Source organism: Xiphophorus couchianus, chromosome 1 (assembly GCF_001444195.1).
Source record: "Xiphophorus couchianus chromosome 1, X_couchianus-1.0, whole genome shotgun sequence".
In the NCBI taxonomy this organism is placed as follows: domain Eukaryota; kingdom Metazoa; phylum Chordata; class Actinopteri; order Cyprinodontiformes; family Poeciliidae; genus Xiphophorus; species Xiphophorus couchianus.
This window is the reverse complement of record NC_040228.1, coordinates 11,679,789-11,695,117: the sequence shown is the minus strand read 5'-3', so window position 1 is coordinate 11,695,117 and position 15,329 is coordinate 11,679,789. Positions and strand designations below refer to the sequence as shown.

General features: G+C 36.9%; 1 protein-coding gene across 4 annotated transcripts in view; it reads right to left on the bottom strand.

Moving 5' to 3' along the window:
- The window catches only part of LOC114144287 (band 4.1-like protein 1), a 45,272-nt gene that overhangs the window by 29,567 nt on the left and 376 nt on the right, over positions 1-15,329 (bottom strand). For all 4 annotated transcript variants that reach the window (XM_028016937.1, XM_028016965.1, XM_028016947.1 and 1 more), the window contains exons 2-3: positions 1,381-1,469; positions 255-404 (exon numbers count right to left, since the gene is read on the bottom strand). In XM_028016937.1, the coding sequence (XP_027872738.1) occupies positions 255-404; positions 1,381-1,452 (222 nt within the window). In that variant the 5' untranslated portion in view covers positions 1,453-1,469. The remainder of the gene's footprint in view (positions 1-254; positions 405-1,380; positions 1,470-15,329) is intronic.

The window sequence follows — 15,329 nt, the reverse complement described above, 5'->3', positions numbered from 1 at the left end:
TTCAAGTATCTCACAAAGCTTTAAATTCTGCTGCAATACAACAAAGGTCGGTGACCTTAGATTTTAATCTGATATAATAGCCTGAGTCTTCACATAAGTGTTTCATTTAAAATTCCTGATCCAAGTAAGTGGATTATATCAGAAAATACCCTAACCCCACCCTTTATAGAAGTTATTTTTTGAAAAAATATACATTTTTTATAAATACATATTTTAAGATCAATGTCATGACTAAATTAAGTGGGTAACCATACCTCAACTGCAGTGTCATACTCTGAGCCGTCAAGGAGAGTTACTTTGACAGGGACAGTCTTGAGCCGTTTGGTTGTTTTCTGGGGCGACCTGGAGGCTTTGCTGGGGGTTTTCTCTGAGCTGTCGTCCAGTTCGCCCTGGTCCTCGGGAACCTGAGAGAGAGAAAACACACCTGAGAAAAAGAACAGGGATCCAACACTATTCATCTAAATACAGTAACTTGCAAAAATATTTTTACATCTTGAACTATTGAACATTTTGATGCATCACAACCATAATAAACTGGCTATGTGTCTTAGTCGTATTTTATGTGACAGACCTACACATGCTAATACAGTGAAATTTTTACTAGGTCAGCTAAATAAAACAACAAAACAAAACAAAAAAAGTGAATACAAATTCACTTTTCTGAATACATCCACCTAAACTAGATGTGGTCATCTAGTTTAGGTGGATGGCCACGGCTTGGTGCCATCCTTTTTCCAACTGCAGTACTCCATGAGGTGTTCAAAGCTTAAAATATTGTAGTATAATTCAACCCTGCTTTAAACTTCCGCTCATCTTTCTCCCCGTCCTTGTCTGCTGCCTTCCTTGGTCTTCACAGTGCCATTTGTTCATCAATGTTCTCAACAATCCTCTAAGGCCGTCAACTACACTGAGATTAATTTACTTAAAGTTAGACAGTTTTTTTTTCTCTAAATACAACCACTCAAGGTGATTGGTTTCACCTAAATTTATTTATCGGATGAATAGTGTTGAAAACAATTACATTATACCCTTCAAATTGTGTGTGATTTTTTTTAAACTTTACACTTATGCACTACATTGGTCTTTCGCATAAAATCCAAATAAAACACGTCAGAGTTTGTGAAGTTAATGTGAAAAAACTTCGTGGGGAAATTAAATTTTGATTTTCAGGAAGTGCTAAGTATTTCTCCCAGCAAACTATTTTTTTCTTAAACGTAGAAGATGAATAGCAAATGCATAGAAAGGTCAGCCACTGCTTTAAGATGTTAGTTATTGGCACTGACAGAAAGGGCGAGCGGTCTTGCATATCAACTAGAAAGCTGGAAGGGCCCTAAGTGATTGAGACGACTACAGCTGCTCTGAGTTAGACAATGCGCCAACCTGATTGGTCCTCCTGGCGTCACCCTCCACTGCCGTCTTCATTTCCCCTGCCAAAATCGCCTCTGTTGTCATAGAAATGGATTACAGCCCTGTGAACGCACACACACACACACACACACATAAAAAAACGTAAACAGTCAACATCAACTCTTTTCCAGCATCCCCAAAATCAGTATGAAGCTTTTAGTGCTGTGAAAAGTCAAATCGTCCGACGAACTCAATTAGACTCGAGACCCGTGAGCCAAATGCTTTCACATCAACAGGCAGCTCACCGAGTCTTGACTTCCACTGACATTTGGTGGTGGAATGACTCACAGCAGAGATATACCTGTAGCGACAACTCGTTCAATTTCCTCTACAGCCAACAGCTACTACCAGAGAGGCTTTAATTATCCCGTGACTCTATCTGGTATTGGTCTCTTAATATATGTGTGGTCATTGCATTGTGCGCCTAGCTAAAGTGTATAGCTCAGTCGGGCCTGGCTTGCAGCCTCCCACAGGAGCACTCAGCTTGAAGAGCACTGGCTTCAGGACGCTCTTTTCTCACGCTAGTAAAGGAGATAGCATAAATTACATCAGCCTGAGAGCCCTGCAGCAGCACACTGAGATAGAGAATGAAAGGAAGACACCGAGGAAAGAGAGGACACCGGCAACGTGTCTAAGGATGAGACAAGAGAATAGAGGGAAGAGTTTAAGTCGAAGAAGACGAGAGTTTAAGAAGCATAAGAATGTTGCGACACGCCGGTAAGGAGGAGACAGAGGAAGCTTATCGCTTGAAGGTGACCAGACTCTTGGACAGCAGTGTTGCTCCAGGTTACACGTAAAAAATGGCTGATATTCAGAAAGGCTTTTATGGGCCAGAGAAATGAATTATGCAAGATAAAGGGCCAGAACAAATTTAGCATTACAACAAAAGGTGAAGAAAGGGTCACGGGCTTTAGGGAGTTTTTAAATACTGCTGCGTATTTTTCATCTCAGAGATTCCCCCTGTGCTTAAATGCTTCAGATTGTTAAATTTTAACATCAGACAGAGATAACTTAAGTTGATACAACACATGGTTATCAAATGAGGATTTTATTAATAAAGGGAAAAGAGTCATCCAAACTAAACTGGCCCTGTGATAAAACAAAGGACAAAGACTTGTCTGACATTAACCAAAAAAACACTTTTAATGTCCCCAAGATGTTAAAAAATGCATTCAGACTGGAAACCTTGATAGAATTTAATTAACTTTTCTCTACTACAAAATCGGAAGGGATAATGTCCCGTCATCAGTGATCCTAAGCATACTTTGAGTACGCATCAGGAACTTGACCAAAAGCACAACAAAAAAAATAATAAATAACCTCCAATTGGTTAAAAAAAGGCAAATTGTGGTTTTGACATGGTCTATTCAAATCCAGACTGAAATCTAATTGACTATAGAGCAACATTGTTAGCAGCTTATTGCTAAAAATGTTAATTCTTAAAGAAAAAAAGTGGGTCAAAAGTCCTCCACAAAAATATAAAAGGCTCATTACAAGTTCTAGCAAAACACACAAGGACAGAGGAAGAGAGAATAACCAGCTATTAGCTCCTTGGGAGCACCTTGTTCCTTGGGAACAAGGTGCTATTACTTGTTCCCATAGGAACAGCGTTGTTTTTATATATTTTTCTCTTAATATATAATTATTTGAAAAAAGTGAAAACAAAATAATATAAGTACTTTGTCATACTTAGCCTATGTTTGCTAGCAGAGATTTTTGCTCATAGAAATTTTTCAAGTTGAACAATATATCTCATCAGAACATTTACAAATTCTGAATTTTTGTAAAGTTTTGTATATTACAAACATATGGTAATGATCAAACTTTAGTACTCCATTATTCCTACAGTACACGTTTGTTCTGGTAAGCTCAAGTTTCCTCATCATTACCTATATATTTATTAAGGGCATGAAAAGGAACTATGACTAATTACACTTATAGGCCTTAATCTTCTTACATTACCCTTTTCTGCTAAAACATTTTGTTAAGCAACACAAATTTTCTGCATCATTGCGCATCATTAGTTTACAGTCAACGATGATGTAAAGTGGCCACCCACTAGTTGTCATTTCCATAATGTTCCAACTTTTCTACTCCAGCCAGTAGGAAAGATATCAATTAGGAGTCATGCAGTGCTTCTTTTAGCTGGAGCTCCCAGTGTGAGTGCAACACAATAAGTAAAGCTTGGCTTCACACCTGGTCCACATGACTGAATTTTCAAAGAAAACCCGTACAACTACATTATTTTTTAAATCAAGATGGACAAATGTGTCAGCGGGTTATGTTCCACGTATCTTTTAAAGCTCTGGGTAAGTTTACAGTTTTTGTTGACACATACTGCCATTGTGTGTACAGGCACATCTCAGAGAATTAAAACGTTGGAAAGTAATTTAATATTTTTGTCACTAAATTCAGAAACTGAAACTCAAACTGTATATATCCTGCACATGTTGAGTTAAAGATTTCAAGCTTTTATATTTTATAATTTTTAGAATTGTGGCAAACAGATAGTAAAAATCTAAAATTCTGTCACAAAATTAGATTATTACATCACACCAATTTTTAATTTTTTTTTTTTTTGTGTAAATATTATGCATTATGCCTACACATTCATGGGGAGGACTGCTGACCTGGCAGATATCAAGAAGACAGTCATGTAGCATGAGGATAAGGCTTTGAAGGTAATTGTAAAAATAAGTAGGTTGTTCACAGTGTGCTGTATTCAGTCATATCCACAGAAAGTTGAGTGAAAGGAAAAAGTGCAACAGGGATAACCCAAAGGACTGTCATATGAAATGGGGATAGAGTCATCAAGATACATTATGTACAAACAAAGTCTGCTTCAATGAAAACCTGAACTTAAATTTTAGGCGAGGTTCAAATCAAAAGTACTGGGTGGTAAAAAATATAAAAAAAAGCAACTTTCAAATAAACATTTCAGAGGAGCCAAAGGGGGTAAATAATTTCATTTATATAATGACCAGTAAGTGTTTGTCAACAGGGACACAGCATGGTGTTTTTTTTTTTAAAGAGGATGCCCTAATTAAAACATTTTTTCATTAACCTGTTTTTTTTGTTTGTTTGTTTGTAGTTTACAAGGCTGTAGTACAGCGTGTCTTTACTTTAATGATGAATCAGTTTTTAGTTTGCTACATCAAAGCTGAGTGCAGTCTGGCTCCTGAAAGGCAGCAGATGTCACTCTTCAAATTTCCTTCACAACTTTAAAGAGGCTGTTTGATTCATTTATTTTTGGAATAACAAAATTAGCTGCAAATCACTATAATTCTTACAGATGAAAGTCAGTTCCCCACAGAGATTTAGAACATTTCTGATGCCGATTACAGAACCCCTTTTTTTTTTTCTGAAGACTGATATCTTTAGGAAACGGGGGGCAACAAGCTAACATTAAGACCAAACATTAAGAAACTGCCATGTTTATTTATTCGTGTGAAACTGAGTCAGTGGTCAACAGTTAGTGAACATAAATTTTCCAAGTCTCCCAAATGATTCTCAATTGGATCTGAGTCTGGACTTTGACTAGTTCATTCTAACTTGACTATACTTTTATCTAAACCCTTCCATTGTTGCTCTGACTCAATGTTTAGGGTCATTGTTTAGGTTGAAATGGGAAGCTCCATTCGGCCCAGAGCTTCAAACGGTCCGCTTTACTTTGCATTTACCCCAATCCATCGTTTTAACACTGACGAGGGCTTCTCAGTCTTGTTAAGGTAAAGCATTATCACAGCATGATACTGCCACCCCCATGTTTGACAGTGGTAATGGTATATTCAAGGTGTTGTGTTAGTTGCACACCACCACTTTAAACAAAGTTAAAGAAAAATCAAAATTCTGAAGGGATTGAAACGCAGTTTACCAATTAGATGATTTCTGTAGCCAATTGGTTGCATTCAATGTTGTGCTGATTCACCACATATCAATAAAAAACAGTGTGAAAAGCAATGTGTAAAAATGTGACAAAGTTAAACAGGTGTAAAATTATTTTTACAAAGCACTGAATATACAATGGCAAAAATTTGGTGAGTGGCAGAGCCAGTGAGTGTACATTTCATGTCCATTGTTTAATCGTGACACTTATCTTCTATCTCAACTCTGATCTTTTTACAACGTACGCCGTATAGATATTTTCACTGTAAGACAAGCTTTCATTGTCAACCTCAATGAAGCAGCTGCCAGAACAATGCGCCTGTGAATCACATCGAGACTCGAGTAAAACCTCCAGAGCTCTCGTTTCGCACGTGTCGCGACTGCAAAGTTAATTAATTATTTTATTTTGGGGCCTCTTTATGAGTCAGTCACTCCAGGTCCGTTCTGGTCTCTGTGCAATTAATCATCTGTGTGAGAGTTAATGGAGTCTGAGACGTGTGAGGTGCTGAAACTCAAAACTCTGGCAACAATCAGGTTCCCGTTTAAAAAGGTCTTCTACTGCTAAATTAGCTGGGTTTTCATTTTTTATGACAGTTCTAAATCAAAGACAGAGCATGAAGAGGTATCCGTCAGGCATTAAAAAGACTTTTAAAAAAAAGCCACCAATCTAGCATGGGAAAGAGTTAAACATTATAACTATATAACTACATTTAACTATATATTATCAAAGCATTATAATTTCACTCCACGGAATAAATATGCTCACATTAAATGTTTTTTTTTTTTGTTGTTCCTGTTATATTACGAAACTGCAAAAAGAGACTGATTTATATTGAGTCAATTAACATCTTTATCACAGACGCCAACAAATCAAAAGGGTGCTTTCTCTTGTATAACTCTAGCAAAATATCTACATAATCTGTAGCTTCTGGCCAAGTTTAGAGTAAATATGTGCTTATATGCAAGGATATACATCCCATAAGTCACTGGATGGGAGTAAGCATGAGTCACTTCCCCCTCCTCCTGTGTAGACTCTCTCTGTATAGGAGTGCACAGATGGTCCCACACTGCTGTATACTTTTACAGCTTTTTTCCACCCCATTTCACGTCAGTACAGTATCTTTTACAGTCAAGGAGATAGTCTCTTCACGTCAAATATTTCTGCTTTCTGTTATGGCCTGTGATTTAGCAAATGCAACCAGGGCTAACATCTGCACAGGGCTACATTTAGCCCTATGCCTATAACTATTAGATTAGTTTTATTGATCAGTCACATTTATTTAATTTTTTCTTTTTGACAAGCCAAGATGAAAAAAATTCCCTTAGACATACACATCATTCTCAGTTACACACATGAACTCAACAACGTATTGACACCCTCCTAGGTTTAGTTCTGAATATTTTTTCAAATAGAGTCAAGTTTGTTTATTTAGCTTTGGCCCCACAATAAACGAAATCATTATTTAAAAACAGGTTTTAACTCAGGTCATCTTGGTCTGATATTATAATTTGTTTGATCTGAAACATTTAGGAACAACAAAAAAGCAAAAATGGCTTCTCTTGTAAATTTGCACATTAATCATTTTCTGTAACAGGCGCTGTCTATAATCATCTGTAAAGTCTGTTAACCAGTCACTCAAAAGAAATGGCTTCCAACTGCAGGAGTCTCCACAAACATAAAGAAACAGACTGCGCCCAATATGGTGCAACAAAACCGTCATTGTTTGCAACAGGCCAGGTTAGATATACTGCCAGATAGTAAAACACATGATGGCTGATCATCTGGGGCAAAATAATGTCAATGATGCATCATTTACTAGAGGCTTGCCTGAGCACATTTGTCTTCATGTCATTTCTCAAACAAAGACTCTGTCAGTTTAGAGACCCCCAAAATTGATGTGTCTACAGGCAGCCATCACTTGCCTACAGGCCCATCCTTCATCAGTGAAATGGTGGGAGAAATTTGTCAAATGCAGCATTTCAAAAAATATGTCACAACAGAGCAAGAGTACCACATGTATAGAACAGCTTGTAGATATTTCTCACCTCTCTAACGCAGAGTGCTGTCAGGAAACAGTGCATGTGTTGCTAAACTAAAGTGTTTGTCTACTTGCACAGCGGATTGGTGAAGGAAAATAAGACTGCTGCGCAAGTGTGAGAGCCAAACTGCGAGAAGCAGCAGTCTGCAGAGGCAAGTCGACAGCCTATTCCACCGTCGTCAAAGAACAACCGTTTGAAAAATATTTCGATTCCCAAACTGTTCCGCAAACTTTTGTTCAACTCTGCTGTATTTTAAACAATGTAGGATTTTATCAAAGATCAAAAACAATAAGCCAACAGAGATCCTAAAATATCCCATATCCATTTTATTAAATTTAGATCTCTCATCTGCATATCCAACCAACTGGATGCAGCTGACTGATTCAAATTACCACATTTAGATCAAAGCTCCTGTCTGAATAAGTAAGGATAAGTGTTTGCTATAAAAAATACACCAGAAGAGTGTTTTTTTTATAGCAAGTACTCATCTAACTCTATATCTATATCATTAGATATAGATATTTATCATACAGTATCAGCTAAATTACTACCACAAGATAAGTCGCCTATTGTATGAACTAATTACTGAAAATTTCTCTCCATGTGATCTCTGACTTTCCCCATCTCTGTTTTATAATCTCTTGCTTATGGTCTAAGCATCCAGTTCATCAATCCTGGCAGCTCAGTGAACCCAGATGAACTCTGGTAGGGATGGGTGGGGTAATATGACTGTATAGATGTCCTTGTTCAAGATAAACCAAATACAAACATTCATTAAACCTGTGGCCCTCAGCAGTTTCCGAAGGGGACCGAGTAGTACAACTCTTAAGTCTGCTGCAAATTACCGCAAACAAGATAAATTATATGACATGGAAATCAATGAGGCTGCAAGTTCAACCTTCCAGGGAAAGGTCCAGGTAGCTAGGCTGATTTTAGTCAGACTAGCTACCTGCAAAATGCTGAATGCAAGAAGTATTTGCATTCAGCATTGGTCATTATATTACACCATTTTGAATTCTTTGTAGTCCCTTTATAATCGTAAACGAGAAGACAGTTTGAGCGATGACTGGACTTAGCATTATCTGCTTCATTACCACCTGGAGAAATTGTGCACATTAAAAGTGCTAGAGCAGGACGTTTGAGGTGGGTCACTGTAAAGTTGAGCTAATCTGATTAAAACAAATCAGCCAGTGAAATCCCTTAAAAAATGAGCTGTCAAAACGCATTATTTGATTTATGAGATTAATATCCAAAATGTTAATGAGCTCATAAGTGAAAGAGCAAACATCTTCAGCACTGTCCCACAAAGCAATTATTGCATCCTTTTAGTAAAATAAATTGTGTTGGGACATGTAACAAGATCGGGGGAAACATGGACTCGCAAAATGGATAAGACAAAAAATGACTTGTAACTGCTAATGGTCTCCACAAACTTGTACTCTCACTGCTAAGTCCTTATTGGCACATGCAAACTTATGTTTACCTAATTATGGGTCACCTCACTCAAATCTCAATTTTTTGTTACAACCTCTTAGTGGGCGCCAGCTAGATGGCGCCCACTAAGAGGTGGGTCTTAGTGGGGTCCGACGGTTCGAGAGGTTAAGAAGAGAAGAAGAAAACAAAACTGAACTGAAAAAGAAAAGGCGATTGGTCATCAGGAAATCAATGTTTTTTTCTTTATCTTCAAATTTCTACAAGTAATAAATCAAACACACCTTTTCACTGCAAACTATGAGCATCTTTGGCTGAGCTGCAGGTTTGTGGCAAATTCTTAGTCAATGAAGGCATTAATCAAAAAGATACAAAGTTGGGAGCTGCCATTAACTCCTTGCAATGTTGTAAAACATTTTAGAGAATCCAAGTTCACTGTCCACAAAGTTACCGTGACAGTCAGTAATTTGTATACACTACAGTAAGTAACAGGGGACAACAAAAGCCATTTGCTGAAATAATTCAAGTCTGCATTCATCAATTACAATTACATAAATTACAAGGGAGTATTTGTGAGTCCCCACAAAGAAATTGTAAGTCAAGTCCTAAGTCTGTTGCTTTAAGTTACCACAATTTATGTGATCAAACACATTAATACTTTTATATAAAGCCAATTTCAAACTGAAGCGGTACTAATTCACCATTTATTCCAATTCTGAACATTACTATTCACAAAATTATTAAATATTGAGTGTGTTTAAATAAAAACAATTAATCATAACCATACATACAGGAGGTTATATTTATGACAACAGAAAACTTGTTGGTGATCCACCTATTGCAGCAGTATTGCAGCATTTTACATTTCAAGCCGTCATCAAATCTCACATAGTGGTTAAAAAAGGTATCAAAAATCTTACCAAGCAATTTTACAGTAGATAAGATGATAATGTGAGTGTGCAGACATTAAGTGCTTGTTTATTAGAATCATTACCAACCGATAGAACAAGTCAGCAATTTGTGATTGATGGAAATCATTAAAAATGTATAATATTCACGAGCATCCTTTAATTGAGGACAAAAGGGGCGTTTCCTGCATACTCGCAGTAAAACAGTGCTTTCTTACACTTCGATGTTTTATTAGCAACCTTCACTTTCAAAGTCAAATGGAAAGAAAAGCTTCACTCTAAACCAGTGACAGGAAAATGACAGGCGCCATGCCGTGCTGGCAGCATCCCCCCCCACCCACCCTCCTTTTCTGACCAAAGTCGGGAGTGACGCCACCAACAATACTTAACACAAAGACATCAGACGAGCCTGTTTAATATGCAGTTACCATGGGAACTCCAGCCTAACATCGTCTGTCAAGCATATCAAAATAAGATAAAGAAAATAACAAGAGAGAAAGAGAGAAGAGCCTGTGGGGATTTATTTGGCGGGCTGACACATACACATGTGTGAAAGAGGGAGAAAGAGGTGAACCATCACATGGCACAGTGCTGAAGGATGTGACAGTTCATGCAGAGATCGGCACACAGATGTGACAAGGTGGAGATAGTGGTGGTGGTATGAGGATGACCAACAGATATTATAAAAGATTGTAATTTTGAACAGATAAAACATTTTGAAACAATTAAATTAATTGTCTGACAGTATTTAGATTAAATGGATACTGTACAAGGAACAGTTAGAATAGAAAAATGGCTACAAACCAATTAAAACAAAAGGATACATTGAATTGGTTGTGTATAATTAGCCGTTTTATTTACAGCGTCATCAAAACTAACAAGACTTAGGTTGAAGCAGACAACCACTCCTTCAGTCTCATAGCAAAAAGGAAATAAAGTCACACTCCACAACAAATAGGTTGATAAACATGTCTGTCTACCTGGGTTTTTTCTTCAAGGTAAGTTAGAGACATGAAAATTAATTCAATCCTTGCGATTTGAGACTTGTTTACATAGTAACCCAGCCTCAAAATAGTTTCATATTATAAAATAATTTTCAATGTAAAATGAGATGAACAATAAACCCATTTAAACTAAATTCACTAAATATGAAGCGGCAGTCACTTATAATGATCATGCCATTATTTTCTAAAGATTATTTCCCCTGATTCCAGTTAGGATTACCAAAATTATTTCAGTTTTATAAAAGCCCAGATGATGGAAGAAATATTTTTTGAGTTTTTTCGTTATTACCTTAATTTGCATAAACTGACATTACTATGCCTTTAAATATTTTTTAAATAGTTTGAATAATGTTCCTTTGTTGGATACTAATAGGTTAATTCACAGCATTTTAGGTAATTTGAGATTTTGAACTTGAAGACCATTAGATCAGGAAGCACACCAAAATGAAATAATCAGTCAAGAAGTTAAAGTTGTGATGCAAACAGGTTGTCCAACTGGAGTATGAGTATACAGTCAGTAAAAGTTACTTCAGAACAAGAAAGTAAATCTTGTGGAGCGGTCAACACAAAGCTCCAATTTTGGATAAAGTATAGAGTGTGAGCAAAGCAACCTGCAAACTTGACCTGTTATACCAGTTTTGTCTTGGGAAATGGGACAAAATTTCAGCAAACTATTGCAAGAAACCTGAGGGAGAATATCCTAATATTATTATTTTTGGCTAATATTATTACCAAAAAATAATAATTCAATAGAGTCATACAGTTTAAAAGGAAATTTTACCACATACTTAAATTAATGTGTTGATGGATGTTAAAAATTTACCACAAACATGCCCTCTCTCAAATTTAGAAAATAGAAAAATGTTTGTTAATCCTGACCTACCTAAAACATGAAGCACCACAAAGTCAGGGACCAAGGAGAAAAACTTTAGACTTTAACTCTAGCTGCATTTTGTAACAGTAAACTATAAATAGATTACAAAAAATTGTTTCAAATATTTGGTCGTTAAGACATGAAATCTGAAAAATTTGACATACATTTGTATTCAGTCCATGCTTTGGTCAGATGAGAGCAAAACTGAATTCGTAGATATTTATGTGAAAATGGAACAAAATGATATATGATCTGTATCAAGTGGCAGATATCTGATTGTCTTGTACAATACAATAAAAAAATTTAAAATTAAGTAGTGTTATTTGATGGCAAACTTGAAGAGGTAATCCAATCATTTGACTCAGCAGTGGTTGATTCTTTAAAATAAGATAATCAACGCACTTCAAACGACTGGGAAGGTACTTTCAAACAGCTTCAAACAGGAAATTATCCCATTATAAAAACGTTCCCTCCACAACAACTAGATAAATTAAAGGCATTCTTACTGTAAGTGGTTTTTGTACAAAGGAAACATGAGATTTTGTTTGAAGATATCTAGACTTTCCCAGATGTGAAACAAAATTCTTTGAAGAGATAAACCCATTACTGACTTGTATCAGAGCAGTTAGGACAGAAGAGGATGGAAAGGAAAAGGACTCTGCAGAATCCATCAGCTAAGGTTCACCTTATCTGTTAACAGGGAGCAGTGGGATGCAGCGGGCATGCTGCCAGTGGAACTGGGTCATTGGTGTTTATTGATAATGTGACTGCCGATGGGAGTGGAATTATACTTTCTGAAGTATATAAGTGGTAAGAAGGCATCAGAGTCTGAATGCACGCAGATCAACGTGCAACAATTACCTGAGTAATCTACCGTAAACCTAGTTCCAAATATTTTTTTTCACTTATTTTCGTCACAACTGCAGCAGAATTTTTCACAAGTAGGAGCTTAATAAAGACTTCTTTTTTCATCTTAAAAGATTTTAAATACATATAATTTTGCATTGCGGGATTTGAAAATAAAACATCTAATCTTACAAAATCAACTTTGCTTTTCTCTAAAAATGTAAATCAGGCAACACTAATTTTAGAAACATAGTGTGTATGCAACATAGTCGACTCCTATCCTCTCATACGCACTGAAAGCCATTACTTTTACTTCCATTCAGTATGATGGGTATCAACAATCACATTAATATTCTTCAGGAAAAAAATAAAAATCCATTACTGCAGGTGTTAAAAACTGAGTGTCTCATCTTTGCGATAGCATGTGATTGGCCATATAAATATCCCTGTGTCAACCCCATGTTGCCATTCATAACTTGGGCATGGTAATTTGTGCATCTTTTGCAGTCATAATGCACAACTGACAGTTTATTACATGCTGTTATCTTTGATATGCCTTTGAAAGCTCCTCTGACTTGAAAGTAATTTGAGTTTATCCAGTGGAGAGCTCCAGATAGGCTCTCTGCTTCAACTAGGTATTACAAATCAATCATAAAATGCCTCCACAAAGGCCTTGAGGGGGGAACTGTATTAAAGTTGCCTTACCTTAAACAAGCATGCTCGCTGAATTATTATGCAAAACAAAGCTGCCTTCTGAGAATATATTGGCTGGAATGTAGATTGCACCCTATTCTTGCCTGGAAAATTGAAGAGCATCACTGCCCGTGTACATCTACCATATAGCTATCTGACTAAGTTTGACTAAGTAGTTAAAAGAATGCATGCCACTGAAAGACACAGTGCTTTTTCATCTAAACTAGCAAAGGGTTTCGAGAAAGGAGCACCACTCCGTCTGCACACCTACGTAATGAACATCAGGGAGGTTAAAAGTGGAGCAGGTGAAAGAAAAAATGAGATGGGAGGATGCACAGAGAGTTCAGAGGCATAGATGGACAGATGGATGGATTTCAGATCTAATTTCCCCCCCACACACACACACACCCCATCCCCCACCCTTGCCCTCCTCCTCCTTTTTTCTGACTGCCTCAACAAACTCGGGAGTCTGGGAGATTGTGTGGCCTGTGGCGAGGCTGCAAAGGAGCCAGATACTCGAGGGCTCGCAGTCTGTTTGACTTAGAGGAGAATGAACAAAAGGGGGCATTAGTGATGAGAACGGACAAGTCCACTTGTTTGTGCAGTAAATGTGGAAACACAAACTGCTGGATGCCCAAACCAAACGTGCTCTGCTACTGTTCGTTATTTAATGAAACATGCTTTGTTGCCGTACCTTTCTAAAATGCAGCCTGAAGTATTATCTGTTAAGCCAAAGACAAATATTCACATTTCATAATAAAACTGATATAAAATGCTTGGTACATGAGAGAGATATTTAATGATTGGTTACCATCTCAATCTGTGTCTGCCATTTGACTAGTACTGTTCCTAAAAACATATTTTGATTCTCTATTAGAGCCTTAAAGAATTTATAATGTTAAGTGGAAAATAAAACCAGCTTATCTTTTGTTTTCCCATCCTTACTCTAAAAAACTGTATTTTATTCTCCTACAATGTAGCAGAAAATTAATGCACCTCTTCACCAAAACAAATCAGCTGAGTGAAAACATTCTTTTCTTGTTGACGTTTGGTCAAGACTTTCATCAAAAACCAGAAATAACAAAAAAAGTTTGATAACTTATTAAACATTGCTTTGGAGCATTTTTGTTACATGGAGCCTTTTTGTAATTTTAGGTCAAGCATATTTAAAAGGTAATAAAGAAAATGTAGATAATTATCCCAAAACGTCGTAAAGTATTAAAGTTTTTAGATCATGTTGGGGGGGGTTTTCTTACAAAGATGTCCACAACTAATTTTTCCCAAACTTTTATTCCAGTCTTAAATGAAGTTTATGAAAAAAATAATAATAATCCACAAATGTAGATGTCTTCTAATGCACCTAAAAAAATGTATTGCTGTAGATCCATTTTAATCACTGCATGTAAGCCTGGAGAATCCCTGTGGACGGTATTATTACCATAACAACCACCCACTGGTATACAGTAAGAACAGAAAACAATGTTGATCATTTAACTGATGTGAACTTGTGGGCTAACTTTCAGCCCTGGTTAAATAAAATAAGTCAAGTTTGAAATTCTTGGTTTAGTCAGTCTTTCTAGCAGAATCAAGTCCCATGTGTAAATCTCAAACATCTTTTTTTTGTTACATTTTGCCAACATGCCTACTCTTTAAAAAAAACAAAACACTTTGATTAGATTAAAGTGGAGCACTCGCTTGCTCAGGCTTATTAAGCAGCTAATTTGTCATCCTCATTGTCTTCTGGTTTTCCCTGAAAAGCGATCTAATAAATTGGATTATGCATGGTCAGCTTGCCTCGGTTCTTTCCCGCTTCAGCACACACGCACCAGCAGTTTCTTTCAAAAACTAACTCCGCAAGTTTAAGAGGCTTTCTAAAAATGACCACCTTTTCAGACGGCAGCAGTTCACACCCTGAGGAGTCCGAGGCACCCATGCCTGCCCCCTGTGCCACACCCGCGCCAATACAGCCCCTCTTCAATTAGCTCATTATCTTAGGCATCAGCTGTTAGCCTTTGGCTGTACACAGGGGTTGGGGGGGAAAGAAAAAAGAAAAACAACAACCAATTCCTTAAGCATAAAACGTGCTCAGAAATGGGTTTGGAGAAATTATCTTTTCTTTTTCCTCCATGCGTTTATAGATTTAGAAAGAGATAAAGGTGCACCTGCTTCCCACTGGGCCCTGATAAGCGTGAAATAAAGGATGCGCTTATTCTGTGCTGCTTATTAAAACCAGCCTGCCGA